The sequence below is a fragment of the Spodoptera frugiperda genome, chromosome 11 (assembly GCF_023101765.2).
Source record: "Spodoptera frugiperda isolate SF20-4 chromosome 11, AGI-APGP_CSIRO_Sfru_2.0, whole genome shotgun sequence".
NCBI classification, from domain to species: Eukaryota; Metazoa; Arthropoda; class Insecta; order Lepidoptera; family Noctuidae; genus Spodoptera; species Spodoptera frugiperda.
The window spans coordinates 8,923,478-8,946,520 of NC_064222.1; the positions used below are offsets into that span (position 1 = coordinate 8,923,478).

Sequence of the window (23,043 nt, forward strand, 5' to 3'; positions counted from 1 at the left end):
GCCTTATTGTCACAATACATGGAAAAGAAATGGACCTAAAATAAAAGAAATACGACAATTTCAAGCATAATTTAAAATTATAAGTCAGAAGGTTCTTTTCCATCAGAGATGTGGTATGCTACGCTGCTGTAAATGCGTTTGGCTTCCACCAATCATATTCATTGGTACATATAATATGTAGCTTACCATTGGCGAAAACGAACTCAGCTAAGCTATGTTTTTAAAATAGTAGTTGCCAAGGTTCAGACTCCAGGATCAACAGACTTGTTTTCAAGACACGTGAATGAAATTGCAACTTAAAATAGATGGAAATAGACAAATATTTTTTGCTGACTATTTTGTTACGGTTCAAGGAACATTAGTCTACATTTGCCAATATAGACTCAAGGCTGTCGTCTGACAATAGATTTTAAAATGGAGAATGTAAAACCTAAAGTTAGAATTAGAAATGTTGTTATTTTTGTGCAACGGAATTCTTTAATTAGTCGTGGTGACTATGCGGGATTCTGATCGATTTATTATTTGTAATATAAGGTGAGATATACAATAATTTTATTCATTTTTTTTTTAATGGTATAAGCCGGTAAACGAGTGGACGGATCACCCGATGGTAAGCAATCGCTGCCGCCTATGGTCACCCGAAATACCAGAGGTACGAGTGCGTTGCCGGCCTTTTAGGGGGGTAATTGGGCCTCCGGTAACCTCACGCACACAATAAAACACAAAGGAAGCGTTAAATCACGCTGTTTTTTTTTTAATTATAATTTTAAGCTTGATTTTTTTAATATATTGTTTAAATTTAAAATATATGGTCGATAATCGCGTTTTGTTCAGTTAAGGTTCTTAAGTTCGTGTCAATATTTCATTTAAACTTTTATTGAATTTAATTTGAATTGTAAAAAGTAACAGTATGTTTCAATTATATTAAAATTAAGGCAACTAATGACATGCAATTTAATAAATACTAATTTAAAAACTATTATCAAAAATCATCGCTTACGAAGCATTCATAGTCAAATACATATATGCGAAATAGTTAGTTACTAAGCAATTTTATTACCACCAAATCTTAAAACTGGTTATTTATAAAATGAAAGGTTTACAACATCAGATGAAGTTACGTCAGTTACATAAAAAAACATAAATTGTGCACATGTACAACTTTCTCTCGGTTCAAGAGATGTGCACAGTCACGCATATGTGTGCCGTATGGTTAGAAATAGTAGACAGGTATAAGTGGCTACTGCTGACCAAAGGCCTCTTCTGACACGCAGACGGTTGTACAAGTATAATTAACTTTTAATCAGCACTGCCCATTGACAATCGCAACACAACAGAAGTTGCAAGTGCATTACAGGGCTTTTGGGTGTCAATTTTTAGCGGATTACCGGGGCTCGATACTGCCTCGTTGGTCGAGTGGTCGCCAATGCGTCTGCCGGACAATGGATATCGGGTTCGAGTCCCGGGTCGTGGGTGTACATTGTATAGCAGCATTAGCTTTTTTTTTTTTTTTTTTGAGGGGGGAAAATCATCCAATGACTTTTCTCGACTTGGGCGAGGCGAGAGGGAGTGTCAGACTCTTACTGACTAAAAACCACCCCGTTCCTTCTCCTGCTTTTCGAGTCGGAGCCCCGGTAAACCCGCTAGGTAGTCCGCAGCTCCGGATCAGGCATCAGCCCTGCTGGGCCCCATCTGTGGTGGTCTGATGGCTCTTTGAGGCGCGCGCGGAACGCGACGCGCCGCACGCACGGGTCTGGTTCTGTTCGGGCGGTGAGCTACCCTTGCTCGCCGTCCGCAGGCCCGCACTTACGGTGGCCGGAGATCGTCTCGGATCCCCGACGCCCGGACTGTCTCTCGCGACGGCTGGGGCGTGAGGAGGTTTGTTCTCTCACGCGTCCCGCCTCCTCCTTAGCTAGCATGACTGCTTCGCAGAAGGAGGAGACGGCATCCCAGTCCCTCTCGCTCCGCACCATGGCCTGAACCAGTGCCGGGCGCGAGAGGTCGCCGTCGCCGACCACATCCCTGAGGACTTGGCGGTGCTCAGCCCACGCAGGGCACACCGCCACCGTATGTTCTACCGTGTCCTCCGGGCGGTCCTCACAGTGATGACACCCGGGCGTTTCCTCCCGCCCAATAAGAAACAGGAACCTACCGAAACTCCCATGTCCGGTAAGCACCTGCGTCAGGCGGTAGGTGAGGACGCCGTGGCGCCTCTCTAGCCACTCCTCAAAGAGGGGACTTACCGCTGCGATGACAGCGAGCCCAAGCAGCATTAGCTAAGGCGTAATGTTCGTCTCTGCCAACTCTTTCGGGGATAAAAGGCGTTGCACTTTGCACTGGGGCACGAAAAAGAGTAGGAACAGGGTATTTTTTAACCAGGAAGGGTCTAACACTCTTACCTCGTCCAAGGCGGGAGAAGCCATTAGATGAGTATGAGCTCTAAAAAAGGGTGTGACGTATTCTAAGATTAGGGATGGGAAATGAGCGTCTTTTTGGAAATTACCAAATGTATAAGAAAACTTAAACTAGCGATACAAATAATATAGACCATGTACCTATTATATCGATACCCTATAGCAAACCAGTTAACTCCTTATTAGTACCGGAGGCCCTTAAAACTCTATCATCCTTTATGTTCCATAAGAGGTTAACAAAAAAAAAAAAAAAAAAATTGCCGAAATATGGAGTTTGCTGGTCTGCCATTAATTGGCACCATGGGGATGGGGAAGATTGGGAAGGGGGTAATGTCTCATAAAAAAAAAAAAATTATACTAATACTTTCGGTTGAAGTCTTGGTCCACTCATTAGGATCATTATTAAAAAAAAAACAATCTAAGTTCGACGAGTACAGAATTCTTGAATATTGTATGAAGGTGTTTCAAGGGGAACATTTCATTTTGCGATGTCATACATCGACAAGAAACTATTTTTAAAGGCTTAACATTATTTGCTCGTAGATAGCGCTACGTGTATCAGATTATCGATATCTTATTATCGATAGTTTCAGTTAGCATCCCCTCTCTAGTCGAAAATAAAACATAGGTGCGCTTCGAGGAAATAAAAATTAATATTTTTAATAGTTCCTTGAAGCGCAACTAACGGGTGCGCTTCGAGGAATAAAATAGGTGCGCTTGGAGAGGTGCGCTTCAAAACAGTTGCGCTTCGAGGAATACCTCACTGTTTTGATCTTTAATATTATAATTTAGATGTTGTATTGTTTATCTTTTTTTTTATTATTATTATTTTTGTTTGTATCTCTGTACTCTGTACAAGAGGTCTCGTCCGGTTTCTATGAGGCACATTACCCTCATAGAAACCGGACAAGAAACAACGCTTGCGTTGTATTTCGTTGTGTGAGTGAGGTTACCGAAGGCCTAATTAGCCCCTCTTCCCAATTTTCCCAATCCCTGATTCCCCAACAACCCTTAAATAGGCCGCCCCAACAACCCTCCTAACTCCCAAAAGGCCGGCAACTCACTTGTAACGCCTCTAGTGTTTCGGATGTCCATCGGCGGCGGCGATTGCTTACCATCAGGTGATTCGTCTAGACTTTTACCGGCTTATACCATACAAAAACATATTTGAATTTGATGCAAAATATTGTGCCTACATAAATAAAATGTTAAGACGACGTATTTGCATACAATTGAGAGAGGAAATCAATATTCTGGTCACGACTTGTAGTTTTTGACGTAGCAGCCATGGTTAGCAGACAGTGAAAAGTGAAATGTAGTATTTAGCATTTTTTGTTCAACTTTCATGAACGAAAAGTGATTGCATAGTTTAAAGTAAAAAATGTATGCATTTAAAGTCTAAAAATGTATTTTTGTGACTTGAATTATATAATTTTAAAATGTATTTAAATTTTAGTGTTAAAATGCGCTGTATTTTTTAAATAATATGAATTTAATAATGTTTAAATTTTAGTTTTAAAATGCGCTGTTTTTTTTTAATAATGGAAAAACTTTTTTTCTTCGTTTTATAATTTCAGTCAATTGTTTTTTTTAAAGTACCCTTAACCGATGAGCATGCTTGCAAACACTGATGACTGTTGATGAAGCGAAAGAGGTATGTAAAAATCGTAGCAATTCGCGTTCCCCAATGCGAAACAGGCGTGAGGTTATGTATGTTTTTTTTTATCAATTCTTTCAACATATTGAAATTACGCTTTAAAACATGGTTTTAGCATTAGTGTTCTATATTCTTCACGTTTCTTTGTATGTATACATATATTATGAGATACTACTTTTTGTACCAATGCCAAAATTTATATTTAGTCATTTGGCATGGCTCTCATAGTTACTTTCGCGTCATGCGGACACGTTTTACGCATGATCTAATTTTTACTTTTTTCCTTATTTCCATTTTAAATCAATATTACTAGAAAATCTTTTATAAAGACATTATTTTAAAACGATGATTTAATTACGAATTAAGCGTTTAATTATGCAATTACCCTTATTAGCTAAAAAGATATTAACGACTAACAATGCTTCATTTTTCCAAATAATTAAACCAAGTTCAATTATGGTAAAAATTACAAAAGTCTGCAGTGCAATTACACAAGCAGTTATCAATTTTAATTAAACCTTATGCAAGGAGTGATAAGGTTAAAATTCATATAAGTTTATTTCACGTTCATTTGTGTTTACAGATTAGAGTAGTGGGCTAAGCGTAGATTGTCCGTGCAGTCTTATTTAAACATCGAATAGTGAATGTCGTCGCGGAAAAAAATCGACATTTTATTTTTAAATTTTTAAACTAAAATTTAATTATTTTTTTAGTTTTAGTTTTTTTTTGTTATATTTTTTTGTTTGTTTTTTTAGTTTTACTTTATCAATGTTTGCGTTATATAGTTTTTTGTTGTGTTTGTGTTTGTGGACGGTCAGTTCCAATGTTATACGAGGGAATGACTTGTATCAGTTGGATATTGTGCATTACAATGACTTCCATGACAGGTAAGATATTTTATTAGCATATTTTTAGTTTTTATGGGATTTTAGTTTTTAGTAGTGTGTCTTTAGTTTTTTGTACACTGTCATACGGTTTAACGATCATTATCCAATATTAACACATTTAGCGCCATAGGGGGCAAAAGTGACCGGCGTTAGCGGAAGATTTGCCTTCAACAGATTTTTGTTGGCAGTCAAAGTGCCATTATTATGAATGTGAAAGTGTGTGTGTCTGTTTATGTATCCGTCTGGTACGGCAAAACGGAGTGATGAATTGACGTTTTTTTTAAAGTGGATATTAGTAGTTGAAGAGATGGACAGTGACATAAGCTAGTATTTCCGCCGTACTCAGAGTCATTTAATGGTTACTTAATCCAGTCTTTGGTGATTGTTTTTGGAACAAAATTATTACTTAGGAATACTTAAACAATCATTTAATATCTCTTAGTTTGAGATGGTATCTTTCGAACCCTCTACTTCCCTAAAATTGGAGGTGGAATTTTGTATGGGATGTTCTGAAAGTTTTAAGGTAGAAAGACGGACAACTAGGGACTGATCCAAAAAAAATGCTTATTTTTTTTATTAAAGATCACGCTACCATAAATAAGAGTAGAGTAGAGGGTGAATCCACGCGGGGCTAGCTAGCTAAATAATAAAATAAACTACTTAACAGATTAGTTGTATGATACACAGACAGATTTTTCCTGGTAGACAGTACCATCTACCAGGAAAAAACCCATTTGTTATTCCACATTTCAATCTATATCGTTGCCAAATTTAGTTAGTATATACCCGTTCAGTAGTTCTGGCGTGAAATAATAACAAACATATGTACATACATTTATACAAACTTTATTTTCTATACTAATAGAGAAATAAAAGAGTTTGTGTGTTTCAACGCGCTAATCTCCAAAACAAGGATATACCATTTATTGAAGAAGGTTATAGGCTATAAAACATCACATTACTATCAATAGAAGCAGATAAAAGCGGGTGAAATCGTGCGGAAGTAGGAAGTAATATAAGAAGAATTACACGCACGTAATTCGTTTAAAAATTAAGTACCTATAGTTATTAAAAATAATTGGCTTTTAAAAGATTTACAATAATTACAAAAGGTTAATTTTGCAGAGGAAAAAATAGGAAAATTAACGAGGAAAATGCTCGTGCTTGCTAAATTGGTATTGTATTAATAATACAGAATTTCATACTAAACGCAATGCAACGTCACGCCTTTTATCCCCGAAGTGGTAGGCAGAGGTGCACATTACGGCACGTAATGCCGCTGTACAATGTACACCCACTTTTCACCATTTGTGTTATAAGTCACATGTAATAGAGGGTGAGACTATTGCCATATACCGGGCACAATTCCAGATTCCGTACTACTACTGAGAAATTTTCGAAAAACCGAAAAAAATCCAGTAATCCTTTGCCCGACCCGAGAATCGAACTCGAGATCCCTTGCCCGGCAGTCGCAATTGCGACCGATCGACAATTAATATTACAATTTCATACTTATGCGATTACATTATTATGTATTATAGCAACGAATACACTGTTAATAAATGAATAATGTGTTGAAACACATTTTTACTAACATAACAACACACTTTTATTGTTTCGAAAAGGCTAACGTAACATCGTCCACAGCCTATAAGTGGCAACTGACCAAAAGCCTCTTCTTGCACGGAGAAGGTTTGAGCATTAATCACCACACTTGCTCAATGTGGGTTGGCGATTTCAAACTTATAAGAATTGATAAGCACATTACTCACAATGTTTTCCTTCACTGTTTGTTAGTGGTGTCTAAATAATCTCAGAAAGTAAATATAAATCGGAAAAAGTTACATTAGTACTTGCCGTTGATAGGTTTCAAACCTGCGCTCTCATGTCTAAGAAGCGGGCGTCTTAAACCTTCAAACCACCATTACATTTAAAAGACACATTTGAATCAAAAATAAACTCTAAACAATAATTGATGTGAACTAGTTCACGCGTGAATTTAGCGTTCAAGGTCGTTATTGCGACATTTCCAAACCTAATGTCACATGACAGAGGCCACAACTGCAGTTACTGAATGAAATTTTAACCTGTAACCTTAGTACAAGTTTGCTTTACGTTGGACGAGAGTGCGTTCGGCGCTCTGATTGGCTGGCCTGAATGAATCAGCCAATGAGAGAGCCGAACGTTTTGATCACTTTAAACGTAAAGCAAACTCGTACTAAGGTTAAAATTTCATTCAGTTACTGCAGTTGTGGCCTCTGTCATGTGACATTTGGTTTGGAAATGCCGCAATAGCGACCTTGAACGCTAAATTCACGCGTGAACTAGTTCACATCAATTATTGTTTAGAGTTTATTTTTGATTCAAATGTGTCTTTTAAACGACGTGGTGGCCTGAATTTTAAAACCTGCTTCTTATGCATAAGAGCGGGCTTCAAAACAAACAGCGGGTAACAATGTGATTTTTTCCGAGTTATATGTGTTTACTTTCTAAGATTATCATCAATGACAAGACGGTGAAGGAAAACATTTTGAGGGAACCTGGGCTTATAATTTTTAATTGTAAGTTTGAAATCGCCAATTCGTATTGAAGTAGGAATGGGGTGGTTTTTGGTCAATAAGAGTCTAATACTTATTTAGAGAGCAGAGTGTAAAGTTTCCTAAAAAAGGAGTAAAGATCCCTAAGATCGGAAAGGGAGGATCCTCCGACTAGGCATGATGATTGATCATGCCTGGCGGGCTTTCTGCCCAACTGTCGATCATTGTAATTTTCTATCCATGTTTATTCACACGTAACCTTCACGTATGCGTCGTGTGTCTCGTTATCTGTTCTGTCATCTGTCACTTATCATCTCATATGTCGCCACACTCCCGCTTGCCTCATCAGTGATGGTAGGAGACATTCGATGATTTCCCCTCCCTCAAAATAGGAAGAGTACGTTTTTAAACCCACTTATCGAACTTAAACTTAACATTGTGATTACAAAATATGGTAAACCAATCTTACCGCTAGTAATTTGTTAAAGTATAAATAATAATTAGTAGATAATTATGTCCATTTGTTCATACAATGTGTACCTACTTCTTGCTTTAAAGAATTGAATAATTATATGCATCGCTTCATACTATGTAAGATCCTCACATTAAAATTTGTTATTTCCCGACATCTGATAATGCTCTATATTTTTGGTAGTTATAGAATCTTTTTAAAAAAAAAATAACTAGGTTTTTCACTTTAAGCTTCGTAGTTAAAAGTCTATTTTTAACCACTTGAACCAATGAGGCAGCCACACTCAGAGACATTTTTATTTTAAGTTCAAAATAATATAAATACATAGTTTCAAGTAGGTACAACCCCTATTATTAACTTTCTGACACAACTAATAAATATCAATTTTCCTTTATTTATTTACTTAATGGATTTTAATAGTAAAATTATGTGCACATATTAAAATGATTATTACTGTAATTTACATTTATAAATAAATTGATTATAAGTACATATCGGTAATAAAAGATGACACGTGTAATTACTGGTGATGAGAGCTGGCGAGGATGATAAATTAAAAAGCTAATTTGAAATTTTCTGTTAAAACTAGTGGACCAGACAGACGTTGTCCTGCCTACACGTCTTTAATTTGAAAATTTGTCGGATCCAATGTAAAACATTCTAAAATCAACAACTACTAAAAAATAAAAAAATAATTAAAAAAACATTGTCTAGCGGACAAAATTGTGAATCTAAACCATTAGCAGATCCCCTTGAACACACACAAAAAAAATTATCAAAATCGGTCCAGTCGTTTAAGAGAAGTTCAGTGACATACACACTTACAGAAGAATTATATATATAAAGATATATGTCCTATTTTCGAATTTCGACGTGTATTCTTATAGTACCTTTAGTCAGTAAGAGTCTGACTGGTGAGAGTGAGCTCTCACCTGAACTAAGTTGGGAGTCATTGGAAGCTTTTCCCCCTTAAAAAGGCGTGTACCGACCTGCAGTTGCGGACTACCGGGGTTACCGGGACTCCGGCTCGAAAAGCAGGAGTAGGAATGGGGTGGTTTTCAGTCAGTAAGAGTCTGATACTCCCTCTCGCCTCACCTTAGGCGGGAGAAATCATTGTTTGATTTCCCCCCCCCCTCAAAAAAAGCCTCCATGTACTGCATACTCGGTGATAATCACACAAAAAGTGTACCTACATGTTGTATGAAGGTCGAATGTAATAAGTGGCCATTTTTATGCTGCAACCAAGTTATTATTAACCTTAAGTATATTATAATTGGTGCCATGGTCGCATGAGAACCAAACATGGGTATGAAGAAGTGCCTGGGTTACTTATAGTATGTAATGTACTGTTTAGACATCAAATTAATTATTATGTTACACGACGCGGCGATTGTAGTAGCGCGGAATGCTGCTCATGAATATGAGTCTCTAGGATGACTTGAAACTAGTCGAGTACCTCGTTAAACAGTTACGTAAATCGATAACATAATAATTAATTTAGTATGTCTCAAGAAAGTTGTAAAAAAATATATATGTTTAGACAAAATTAAATAGTGCCTTCGGTCACCTCACTCATAAAACGAAACATAACGCAAGCGTTGTTTTATGTCGGTTTTCTGTGAGGCCGTGGTATCACTCCGGTCGAGCCGGCCCATTCGTGCCGAAGCATGGCTCTCCCACACTTAAATTTTATTCGACATTGTGCATCTTGAGTATTATAAACCGTTGGTTTTGTAGCACACAAACTTACAACCACTATTCCATTCATTGTTTCACATTTCACACCTTTATCATTAGTTGTCGACCTTGGTACAATATTATGTATCTATCAATGAAATAAAAAAAAAACAGGTTTTTCAGGTCAATAACCTTTAATGTAAATATTCTGAATAAGTTTTGTGCTTATCAATATTTTGAATGCCAAATTTTCTTTTTGTCACATTAGAGGATGTTCATTGTTCAGTAATTCACATGAGGCTCTAATAAGAGACGGGGCCTCAACAAAAAATCTTAGAACCTGGAATGATGATGAGAAAATGGGATTGCGCGTACGAAGTCGTGGTAGGTCGTGGTGACCCGGAGATTTAAGAAACCTATCAACAACGAGTACCAATGTAACATTTTCCGAATTATATATGCACTAAGAAACGGTGAAGGAAAACCTCGTGAGGAAACCGCCAACCCGCATTGAGCAAACGTGGTGATTAATGCTCAAACTTTCTCCTTGTGAGAAGAGCCTTTTGGTCAGCAGTGGTCAATTATAGGCTGATGATGAAGGGGTTTTATATATTTTTATTTATTTCACTTCCACAAAACCATTGTAATGGTTTGACTGTAGGATCGCTGAAATATAGGTATTTAAGTACAATATCTTAGGCGTTGTAACACACAAGCTAAGTAGCTTAAACATAGCGAATATACAGGGTGTCCCTGAAATCGACGTCCAACGGGCACTAGATGATCAGCAAGGTTCCAACTGTTATCAGAAAAATATAAAAAAAAGTCCTGCAGTTTTAAATTACAGTGACTTATGTGTTATCCACGAAAAAGTACACCCTGTGCCAGTCTTTTGACTCTTGTTGCTCCAAAACTTTTTTCGTCTGCAGTCTTCCTTACATTATCCTGAATAGTGCTTCAGTAATATGGAATCATAAATTCTTAGCCAACTGCTTTAGATTGGAAAACAGTGTCAGTTTTAGATGAACCAAATACTCTGAATAAAATTTTCAACTTACTTTAAGTGATTGTACTGAATAAATTACGTATGGCGCTAGTAGTGGCAAATTTCACCAAAGTTGGCGCAATTAATAAGGATTATAAAATGGTATAGCACTTTGCAAATTATTTCTTAAATTCGACACAAAAAAGATTTTTCAACGAAACTCCGTTTCGATGAATTTATTCGAACTTACGAATGCTGCAAGCGAAATCACGGGTAAACAGACAATATTGTTTGACAAGAGATCCTCGCTGATTTTCAACATGATGATAACAAATAGCGTGCTAATTATAATAATTAAAAGTGCTGTCTAGTGCATACGAGGTTATAACGTATGATTTGAGTACACTATTAGAATTTTTAGTAAGTTCAAATAAATTCATCGAAACGGAGTTTCGTTAAAAAATCTTTTTTTGTGTCGAATTTAAGAAATAATTTGCAAAGTGCTATACCATTTTATAATCCTTATTAAATGCGCCAACTTTGGTGAAATTTGCCACTACTAGCGCCATACATAATTTATTCAGTACAATCACTTAAAGTAAGGTGAAAATTTTATTCAGAGTATTTGGTTCCTCTAAAACTAACAATGTTTTCCAATCTAAAGCAGTTGGCTAAGAATGTATGATTCCATATTACTGGAGCACTATTCAGGATAATGTAAGGAAGACTGCAGACGAAAAAATAAAGATTTGTAGCAACAAGAGTCAAAAGACTGGCACAGGGTGTACTTTTTCGTGGATAACACATAAGTCACTGTAATTTAAAAACTGTAGGACTTAGAATTTTTTTTATATTTTTCTGATAACATTTGGAACCTTGCCGATCATCTGGTGCCTGTTGGACGTCGACTTTAGGGACACCCTGTAAATTAGGATTGCTTTAATTTGTAGCCGAATATTCACAGTAAGTAACGGATATGAAGCAAAACAGTTGTCTTCAGTTCTTTCACACGGGTATCACAAAAACAGTTCTGTTATGTTATCTACACAAGTCACACTATTATCATTCCATTTGTCATTTGATTCCTATAATTATCAACTAACTTAGCTTCTGCTATCAACTTCACCCACATTACTGCAATAAAAGTAACCTCTACAGGTGTTATTTTGTCTCGCGGGTTTACCGGGGCTCCGACTCGAAAAGCAGGAGTAGGAACAGGGTGGTTTTTAGTCAGTAAGAGTCTGGCACTCTCTCTCGCCTCGCTCAAGGCGGAAGAATTCACTAGAAGACTTTCCCCCTCAAAGTACTTATCAAGTTTTGTTAGAAAACGCTAATCTTCAAAACTATTGGTTTGAATTTAAACATAATTTTTGTTAATCAGTCCTTTTTAGTAAAGAAGACTATAAGATAGGCGTTGTACATGTAGAAGCACGTCGGTTAAACATGTAGGTATAAGCTATCAAACATCACGCTGCAATTATTAGGAGTGACGAGACGACCCATGCGGGAGTAGCTATATTCATCCTTTAGCCAAAGACTACAAACAGGAGCAGGAGTAGGAACGGAGTGATTTTAAGTCAGTAAGAGTCTGACACTCCCTCTCGCCTCACCCAAGGCAAGAAAAGTCATTGGATGACTTTCCCACCTCAAAAAAATCTAGATTTTTTAATAATAATTTTGACATGTGAATTTGGTCTTTTGTAGCCTATTTAAGTAAAATATTAAATTAATTGTTTCAATACCATAAAACTATGCATGTTGTGATGTTCTATAAATAAATGACAGGAAAACAAACACGCATGTCCGGACTACTATATACAAGGCGAGAGGATAATAATGTTCAAATTACAAAAATATTCCTTTTGTTGGTATTGGTAAACAATAACTATATTTAGGAATTACCTGTTATATATTTAGACATGGCATTAATTTTTTAAGTTGTCACTCTAATTGTGCGAGCTTGTATCGATGGAGATGTACCCTTACTTTATTTAAAGGGGTAAAATCATCTAATTATGTCTCTTGCCTTTAGGACTAGTTTGCTTTACATTGAATGAAAACGAAAAGAGAGCGCGTGCGCTTTGATTGGCCGGCGCAAATGAACAACCAATCAGAGTGCCGGACGCCATTAAATAACTCTTGCCATCGTAGGTGAGGCGAGAGAGTGTCAGATTTTAACTGACTAAATAACACCCCGTTCCTTTTCCTGCTCTTCGAGCCGGAGCCCCGGTAACCCGCTAAGTTGTTCGCAGTTCCGGCATCAATACTGGGTCCTCGATCGTAATAACTTTAAGCACATAACATGTGTGTAATAAAACTTTAAGCACATAACAATGTAACGTGTTACTGAAAAAACCACATGTTGCAATTTACTCTTCTATAGATACAATTTGTCAATACAACACAATACAATCGATTTTGTGTCCCATTGTCAATTTGTATTCACTGTTTCTATGGAAAACCTTCAGACTATTTCAATTGTGACGTCAATATGACGCATTTGAATGTGTATGTGTGTGTGTGTGTGTGTGTGTGTGTGTGTGTGTGTGTGTGTATATATATGCGATGCTTACTAGCATCATCAATAACTATGTCTGGTACTGTAAGATACACAACACAATTACAAACAATCACACAAAATTGTTTTTCAAACAAAACTTAGAAAGAAGATTCAATTCGCTAAAAATCTGTTCTAGTGATTTTAATTGCACGGTTAGTGCAGTGGCTGCGCAACCGGCTGTCGGACAACTTGTAGCGGGTTCGATTCCCGTACGGAGCAACTGTTTGTGTGATCCACAAATATTTGTTTCGAGTTTGGGTGTCATATGTCTGTGGACTTGTATGTTTGCAAAAGAGAAAATCCTAGTGTGGGGCAACGTTTGCAAGCGCCATGATCACGGATAAACAGTTGATCCGTGGATCAGTTCAGATTAGCAACAGTGCTAAAACATCGGAAACTCATAGACATAAATAAACATGATAAATATCCCGTCAGATCAACAGTGCTGAAATATCGAAAACTCATAGACATAAATAAACATAGTAAATATCCCGTCTCAAGTTCTAATGGCAATATTCTTTCTACCCAGATTCGAGGAGACATCAGTCGTCTACCCAACATGCTCATCCAACGACACCACTTGCTTGGGTGGGTTTGCCCGTCTTTACCAGGAAATCCAGACCCTATTGAAGGAACGTCCAGGAGCCTTACTCCTGAACGCTGGAGACACTTTCCAGGGGACCTACTGGTATACCCTGCTGAAATGGAATGTCACCCAGAGGTTTATTAATATGCTGCCCAATGATGCTCATGTAAGTATTGTTATGATGTAGTCTCCATCTTAGGAATGAACAACCCACTCTATTAATTACTAAAATTCATTAGATTTCGACTGTATTGTTTTAGTAGTTTAGTTTAATTTTGAATTTACACACCATAAATCTTCAGAATTATGCCAAACTATGCTTACTGACGATATAATTACCTTACTCTTGAGTAAGCAACTATCGTTGCTGTAGACCGCATTAAGTGTTTTTACAAGTTAAGTTACTGTGTGGTGGCCCAGAGGTTTAAGACTTATCATGCATGAGGGTGCGGTACGAAACCTACCAACGGCAAGTACCAATGTGACTTTTTTTCAAGTTATATACTTTCTAAATTACATAGACATCACTGACAACGGTTAAGGAAAACATGATACAACCTTCTCTGTGTCAGAAGAGGCCTTTGTTCAGCAGTGGCTGTTGATGTTAATGGATTTAAGTTACTGTTGAAAGTATCATTGTAGGCCAAATTATCCTGGAGAGCTTCTATAGAACCAAGACTCTTATACTTACCAGTTATGTTCACTACTAATCAATAAGAATATTCCTTAAAATCTATCTTCTTAATTTTAACGTTCTCTTTTCTTCAAGGCCCTAGGCAACCATGAATTCGACGATGGAATACCAGGGCTATTACCATACCTCAAAGCTATGAAGGCACCAGTGGTTGCAGCCAACCTCGCCAGCAGCATCGAGACAGGATTGAATGGCTACTACCAGCCTCATGTGGTGGTGCATAGAAGAGGACGGAAGATCGGCATTATTGGACTTATTACTAAGTCTACTGAGGTGAGTGTTACCGAGAAGTTCTTTAGTATTTTTATGAGGACGATAAAGTGTTTTGTTTTACGAGGTAATACGATTAGTTTCAAGCCACGCTAGGGACTCATACTCAAGAATATCGCAGCAACAGTGACAGATGACAGAAGTCACATAGACGATCGATGAGGAAATTAACGGATGACGTCATAAAATCCCTATATCGTGCATGTTAAGTTTACAGGTGAATAAACATGGATAGAAAATCCCAACGACAACAGCTGGGCAGAAAGCCCGCCAGGCATGATCAACTCTCCTAGTCTGAGGATCCTCCTTTTCTTAGGGACCTTTACTCTCCGTTCCCTAAACTAGTAATTATTGTTAGACGAATACCTTTTGCCTTTCGATTCAGTGATGTATCCTTTTTGTTTTCTTTTTCAAGATATATTCTTTTGCAAAATTATGAATAGTAATTTCTAATAATTCGTTGATTTAAATTAATTCGTCAAGCAATATCAAAATACAAACTGTTACATTGCTTAGCGTAGTTTTAATCAACATTGGTATTTTGTTTCGTAGTTTTATTTCTTATCTTATATTTTTACGGTATAAACCTTTAAACGAACTGACGGATCACCTGATAGTAAACAATGGCCGCCTCACATGGACACTCAAAACACCAGAGGCGATCCAAGTCTGTTGCCGGTCCTTTGGGGGTTAGCAATTTAAGGGTTTTTAGGGGATCGAGGATTGGGAAAATTGCAAAGGACGGTAATTGAACCAGTAACCTCACTTACACAACGAAACATATCGCAAGCGTTGTTTCCCGTCGGTTTTCTGTAAGGCCGTCGTATCATTCCGATCGAGCCGGCCCATTCGTGCTGAAGCATGGCTTTCCCACACTTGAAAAAATATATTATATCCAACTGATTTAACTTAGACATCTAAAATATTTAATTCTCTTGTTTGCAGCTCCTATCCAATGCAGAAGGTGTGACATTCCTGGAGCCAATCCCTGTGGTGCAGAAACAAGCACAGTTGTTGACAGACCAAGGAGTTGATATTATTATCGTGCTTTCCCATTGTGGACTCGAAGTTGACAAGTAAGTAGAGATTTTATTATTAATTGATGAGTCCACGTTTGACCGCTATTTCGCCAGGTCATAAGTGATCATTTACGACCAGGCGATTTCGCCTGGTCGTAAAATTCAATCAGACCAGGCCGCATTATCATGCGGCCTACGATGGATCAGGGCTGCCCATAAGCAACCTATTCACTCAGGCCTGGAAGACACCTAGGTAATGCCCATTAGGAAACACAGACTCCGGTAAAGAAATCCACTCCTTAGTAGTTCGCATAAGGAAACTTGAAGCGAAGCGCTTCGAGAGCGAGGGTTTTACAACATATTGCATGCTTTTCGACAAGGTAGAAAGGGAAGAGATGGGGAGGAGGTGCGTCCGTTTTACCCACGTGTAGCTATTATTAGAAAACCTGATATAATATATTTCCAAGTATATATTTAGTCTTCATGCTTGTACAAAAATTAATTAGTTTACCCGATCTGTGTCACAAATTTAATTACAATTACAACACAATTGAGACTAAGCTAAATAGTCAATACTTCTTATTCACTCGGTTAAGAGTTGAACGTATTTTTAAGAATACTTATGTATTTATTAGAACTATGTACTTCAAAAATATCATGGATACTTATTGCATAATATAGACTATCATCCCAAATTCCAACCAAAATTACCATCAAATCAACCACAGTCAATATTAAAATATATCACCCTGCATTACTTTAACCATCCTTCCTCGACTTATAAGAGCAATGTTTTATTAGCATAAATTCAAACCAGTGCTTCATCTAACCAGTGACAATTTTATTGGAAAATATAGTCGATAGCTTTACCTTTGCATTTAAATCGATTCTAAGTCGATGAAATAAAGTCTTGAGATAAATCTAGATGCATAGATCAGGGTTTATGTTTAATCGGTTATTGGTTAAGAAAAGATTTTTTTAGGAAGAAGATAAAAGAAAGGCAATTATTTTTTTAGGATAGGTTTTCCCAAATTTTTGTAGATCAAGGACCAATTTTTAACTAGGAGATTCGTCTTTTTTTGTTTTATAGCATTATTTCATATTGTCAGTATGTATATGTGAGGATTATCCTAGATCAAAGGGTCCCTCAATATGTTAACTTAGGAAGTTCTAGCGTTTATATTGCGCGTTGCATTGTTCTCACATAATTATATGTACAATATTGTTTTTTTTTTGAGGGGGAAAATCATCAAATGACTTCTCTCGCAAAGGGCAGCTCCGGAATTATAATTATGTATCATTGATAGAAAAAAAACACAGAAACGTATTCCTCCCTCTTTGGGACGAGATGGAGTGTCAAACTCTTACTGACTAGCGTAACTTAAAAGCATAGTGTAGTCATTTTGCTAACATTCAGGATTGATAAGTTTGTTAAGGTAAAAAAAATCGAAACACAGAATACTAATCCTATTTTATTTTTTGCAGACAAATGGCAAAGCAAGTTGGAGAGAACATAGACATTATAGTCGGAGGTCACTCTCACAGTTTACTCTGGAACGGCGAGGCGCCGAGCAAGGAAACTGTTTCTGGACCCTACCCTATTATTGTGGAGAGTGAGGCCAAGCCTGGACACCAGGTATGTCTAATCATTAGCTTTATTATCAACAGTCTGTGATATCAGTCTGGGCATCTGGATTGCAGGTCTGCTCTGAATAGTAGTGTTACATTGTTCTCACATAGTTGAGGCATTCGAAACAACATAACCAAGAATTATATTGTGAATCTGATTGAAAAAGTTAACCTATGGAGTTTCTTACTTATTCTTCTCTATAGAACTCTACACTTAGGAACAAGGCAATAGCTTCACTAGAGGACTGACCGATAGACATTTTAATACTATTATGTTGCTTTGACGTTCAAAAGTGCCATCCTGGTCTATTGGAAATAAATAATTTCGACTTTGCTCTCCTCTGCGGATATTAGATGCTCTCTGCTACCCAGTTTCAGTCAAAATGTGGAACTTGATCACTGTCTCTAATTCAAAGTCTTTCTATTAATGCATGTTGATATTTGATAATAATAATGGAGTTTCTGTTATATTACGAGATCCATCCAGATACTTTGGATTAAGATCCGTTATGTCCTAAGCTTTAAACAGAGAGGAGTGGAAAGAAGGTAGAGAGGCTTTTGCTTTGCAGTGGGACGATCATGGCTGAAATCTAAATCTAAATCTAATGTCCTAATATACTTAACTTCGACTGTTTATATTTGCAAGAAGAGTTGTTATATAAATGTGGAATATACGAGTATAATATACCTGTTTAAACCATTTTCAGTCTACGCACGTGGCCTTAAATGTGGATTTCAAACAGTTAGGTAATTTATGAAAACAAATTCGATTTGCATCGCGGTCTGTTTCATGTTGTGTCAAAGTTCGTAGACCGTTGCAAAATAAAACGATAAGGTGATAATGCAGTTATGATTACCTCTTTGATTTATAGTGTATTTTTAAATGTGTGATTTACTAGTAATTAACTCGTTGGTCGAGTGGTCGCAAATGCGATTGCCGGACAAGAGGTCTCGGGTTCGATTCCCGGGTCGGGCAAAGTACATATTACTGGAGTTTTTCAATAAATCTTCAGTAGTAGCTCGGAGTCTGGAATTGTGTTCAGTATATATAGGCTCACCTCCCTATTATATGGGACTTATAAAACAAATAATGGTGAAAAGTGGGTGTACATTGTGTAGCATTACGTGCCGTTATGTGTACCTCAGCCTACCCTTTCAGGGGTAAAAGGCGCACAATTCCAGACTCCGTGCTACCACTAAGATTTTTTTTTAAACCGAAAAAGCAAGTAATACTCTGCCCAAACCGGGAATCGAACTTTCATTTCGAATTCATACTCGCTATCATTGTAAAATGTAATTTCAGCAAATTAACTTATATTTAGTGCCAAGTTATATGACAGCGAGCCAATTATTTATCAATTAAGTTAATATCACAACAAATCAAGTGGAAGTAATTAATACCTATTACTAATTAATTAAAATTATTAACTGTTTCATTATAATTGTGGTAAATGAGAATAATATGCACTGAATTAATTCTCTATTTCTTTATAATAATGTTGTTCATTTGCTATTATTGTTTTGCTTTTAATCATTAACGTTTTATAAATAATTATGTTAACATTGACTATGGCTTTTGGCTCAAATCATTCTGTCTCCTGCATTAAATTCACTGAAGAAAGTGGAAACTATATTTTTTTCTTCTCCTCTAATAAACTCTTTTGATTATTTCGTTGCGTGATCCAAGAAAGTCATTCATGTCCTGAGACTTCAGTATTCCGGTGTTTTCATGGTTGTATCTACTGTAGATCCTAGCTTACAGGAGTTGCAGCGGTTTTGAGAAGTTGTGGTGGGCTTGTCCCAATTATAGATAGGTAACTTAACTTAGCATTCGTGATTACTAAACTAAGCGAATCACTTAAGTTGAACCAGGATTCATTATTGTTAAAGAACCTATTAGTTTATTTTCCTTTACTTGATGAAACACTTATCTTTTTATTCCAGGTTTTAGTGGTAACAGCATCAGCTTATACCAAGTATTTAGGCAACATGACAGCATACTTCGACAAGGCAGGAGAGCTGAAGTCTTTTGAAGGATCGCCAGTCTTCTTGAACCGGTCTATTCCTGAAGGTATGTGTTATTGGATCCTTAATTCTTCTTTATAGATTTCAAAGATAAAGACAAGTTTAAGTGGATAATGTCTTAACTTGGCTTGAAATCTGGCAAGCTTTTTTTGGTATAAGCCCGTAAGCAAGCTGGTGGATCACCTGATGGTAAGCAATCGCCATCACCCATGAACATCCGTAACACCAGAGGCATTATAATTGCGTTGCTGGCCTTTTGGAGGTTAGGAATTTAAGGGGTTGTTCAGGAATTGGGGATTGGAAAGATTGGGAAGATAGCTAAATGGGCCTTCGGTAACCTCACTCATACAAAGAAACACAACGCCCACATTGTTTCATGAAAGAATAAACTTCATTTAACTAAATATCCTATTATTAAGAAGCGCATTATGGCAATCATGCATGTATTTCAGGTAAATCCTCCCGAAAACATTTTCATTTCAAAAAGCAATTCAATTTGGTTGTTTAAAAATCACAGTCTAGGAATATTTCACCACCTCTACTTAATTTAAGAAACACTAAGCTAATTCATCTCACTATTTCCCCAGATCCTGAAATCAAAGCTCTTCTCCAGCCCTATACGGAGCATCTCCACAAAATCGTGAATGAAGTGGTTGGTTCTGCTACTGATGATATGGAGATGGACTCGTGTGCTTACCAGGAGTGCGCTCTTGGCAACTTCTTTGCAGAGGCATTCTTGAATATCGTAAGTATACATTTAAATTCTTTTTAAAAAGACGTTGCCCCATACTTGGATTTTCTCCTGTATCGTGGGTGCGTTTACAAACATACAAGTTCACAAAACACGGACACAAAACGATTTATGGATCACACAGAGATTTGCTCCGTGCGGGAATCTAACCCACTATAGGTTTTTTATGGTACAAGCACAAGCTGGTATACGTGCACTAGAATCACCTGATGGTAAGTAATCGCCACCGTCCATGGACACTTGAAACACCAGAAGCAAGTGCGTTCCCGGCTTTTTCGGGGGTAGGATTAAGTTCCTCACCCCCAAAAACCCCCAAAAGGGTTGTTGGGGAATCTGGGATTGGGAGGATTGGGAAGGGGTGTAACAGACATACACATTTATAATATTAGAAAGATAACGACTTTTTCTTCTTTTCCAGTCACACGAATTACACCCAACAACGCTACCTTCTATTTCCTTCCTTCAAAGATCAATGATTCGCAGTTCTTTACTAAAAGGAGGTGTGTGAGTATTTTATTTATTAACTCCAATATTTTGGAAATGGTTTGTACGTCTGTGTACTTTTCTTTTTCTGCGTATGTAAAAGAAAACAATATTTCCAATATAGTTTCTTTTGTAACTATAATCAGGGGCCATCCATTAATTACGTCACACGTTAAGGGGGAGGCAGGGGGTCGACGAAGTGTGACTTTATGTGACAAGGGGGTGGGAAGGGGTTTTAAATTACGTGACGCCACATTTCAATTATTATAATCTAACTGTTAAAACACGAACTTGAAAATATTGTCGAATAACAAAAAAAAAAAAATGCAACTCTATCTGTATCTACCTAAGGTTTTAATTGTTTTGTCAGCCACTTGCACCACTAGCACTAGTATTACAAAATTATAATATGTCTAGTTGTAGAATTATAGAATGTGATGTCACAATGTGATCAATTGTGACAAGGACGGGAGAGCCGGTTAAAAAGCACAAAATTCGTGTGATGGTCCCGTCATTACAAAAGGAAGACTTCTATATTTTAGATTTTGTGGTCGTATTAGCTGACCTTGTATTTTATACTCTAACACTATTTTCTTAAAAACCAATATTGTTTATTAACTCCTCTTCAATCGTTCTCCTAACCTTTTTTCTCGATACAGAATCATAATGTGTATTTCTGTTATTTTAATTTCCAGATATCACAAAGGGCTCGATAATAAATATGTCACCGTTTACGAATAGAATGGTGACATTCGTCATCTCTGGTATTCACATTGTGGAGGCCATGGAACGGTCAGTCATGTTCCCTTGGAGGCCGAAGCCCTACATCGGACCTTATACACCACATTTTTCTGGTAAGTCCATTCTTCGTGATTTTTATAATTTATGGTGTATCTCGTCTCTTTCTTCTTTGTATCTATGACTCGGAGTTAGAATATAGATTCGACTATTGGAATTATAATTCCGATTGCACACAGAGAGCAAGAAAGAGAGAGCGGGAGGGGATAGAGAGGGGAGAGAGAGAGAGAGGGGATACAGAGAGAGAAAATTGAAATGAGAAACGCCACAGGCACATGTCGGCGTTGTGTCGTTGAAAAGTCTAAGTAAAATTACAGCGACGAAACCCATATAAAAGGTGGTATCGTAACTTATTCTTCTGAATAGTTGACATGTGATTTTTTTTTTTAACTTAAGCATTACTGATATTATTGAGATGCTACTTAACCTTAATTTTATATGTACAGAAATAAAAAAAGATCTAGATATAACAAATTATATTTTGTTTTCAAGGCGTGAAAGCAACAATCAACACGACGTCCCATGAAGTGGTGGAGATGCTGTTCAGGGTCGGAGACCAGTACGAGAAGTTCGACGTGGACAGAGACTACCAGGTCACAACCCTGGACTTTCTGACTAGAGGAGGGAATGGGTTTGCGGTAAGCATAAATTCTTTTAGCCTTTTGAAACTTATTGTATTTCTTCAGAGTTTTATACCTATATAGTAGTGTTTTAGAGTTATTTCCATTATAATTCTCGAGGACCGCCTCTTTGGTCGAGTATTCGCAAGTGTTGGTCTCGTCTCGGGTTCCATTCCCTGGTCGGGCAAAGTATTACTGGGCTTTTCGAAAAAAATCTCAATAGTAGCACTGAGTTTAGAATTGGGCCCAGTATATGGCGAAAAGTAGGTGTATATTGAAAAGCAGCATTACGTGCCATAATGTGCATCTCTGCCTACCCCTTTGGGGATAAAAGGCGTGACGTTGCAAAAATAATTCAAAAAAAGCTAATATTATCTTCTAGTACATATCTCTTTCAGCTAATAATATCTTTTTCTTCTCACTTTTAAATATTAGCCAGTTTGAAAATGATATTAACTTTATAGATTAATACTAATTTCTGTTATTTTTTCCAGATGTTCAAAGAACACGGTCGCAATATGACTGTGTTGGGAGTAGACAGTGATATTCTAGAGAGGTACGTCAGGAAAGCATCGCCCATCGTACCCCACCTGGACAAAAGACTCACCCTAGTTAGCTGATAAAAAATAAACCTTAATTAGTTTTAAATAAAGTATTTTCTATGATGGCTCGTGTTTTATTGGCTTTTAAAATCTACAACCAATATTAGGTAGGCAGTTGTTGAAAAATAGACTTTCCTGATTGGTAATTAAGGTAGATTTTTTTAAATTATGAAGTGATGTGAATTCTCTGTAATACTAAGAAACCTATATGAAATTTAAACTCTGTGAAGAAATACTGCTGACCAGTAAATTAAGATCGGTCAAAGTTATCACTTTAAAAGTTTGTTTAAAGGCTCGTCTACATTGGATTTTCTTTGTTGGATCTTTTCTTATAGGATCTTTCAAAATCTCTACATAGGATCTTTCGACACTGGCAT

The 23,043-nt window shown here is 37.0% G+C and overlaps 4 protein-coding genes across 7 annotated transcripts in view; 3 read left to right on the forward strand and 1 right to left on the reverse strand.

The window, feature by feature from the left end:
• Positions 1-23,043, reverse strand: part of LOC118274573 (luciferin 4-monooxygenase-like) — a 227,023-nt gene that overhangs the window by 192,684 nt on the left and 11,296 nt on the right. The window lies entirely within an intron of this gene.
• Positions 1-23,043, forward strand: part of LOC118275113 (apyrase-like) — a 235,522-nt gene that overhangs the window by 33,955 nt on the left and 178,524 nt on the right. The window lies entirely within an intron of this gene.
• Positions 1-23,043, forward strand: part of LOC118274759 (uncharacterized) — a 380,866-nt gene that overhangs the window by 15,613 nt on the left and 342,210 nt on the right. The gene's annotated exons all lie outside the window — the stretch shown is intronic.
• Positions 4,693-22,729, forward strand: LOC118275152 (apyrase-like). Its single transcript, XM_035593019.2, has 11 exons — positions 4,693-4,958; positions 13,719-13,941; positions 14,545-14,742; positions 15,685-15,815; positions 17,244-17,394; positions 19,332-19,458; positions 20,000-20,157; positions 20,582-20,663; positions 21,342-21,500; positions 21,937-22,082; positions 22,559-22,729. The coding sequence occupies exons 1-11, from the start codon at positions 4,840-4,842 to the stop codon at positions 22,682-22,684; spliced, it is 1,620 nt and encodes a 539-aa protein (XP_035448912.2). The 5' UTR covers positions 4,693-4,839; the 3' UTR covers positions 22,685-22,729.

What these genes read in the sequence shown, in the direction of transcription:
- LOC118275152 (XM_035593019.2), top strand. Translation starts at nt 4,840, where the DNA reads ATGTTTGCGTTATATAGTTTTTTGTTGTGTTTGTGTTTGTGGACGGTC. An exon ending in TACAATGACTTCCATGACAG is followed by an intron (nt 4,959 to 13,718) that starts GTAAGATATTTT and finishes CTTTCTACCCAG; the next exon opens with ATTCGAGGAGACATCAGTCG. An exon ending in TGCTGCCCAATGATGCTCAT is followed by an intron (nt 13,942 to 14,544) that starts GTAAGTATTGTT and finishes CTTTTCTTCAAG; the next exon opens with GCCCTAGGCAACCATGAATT.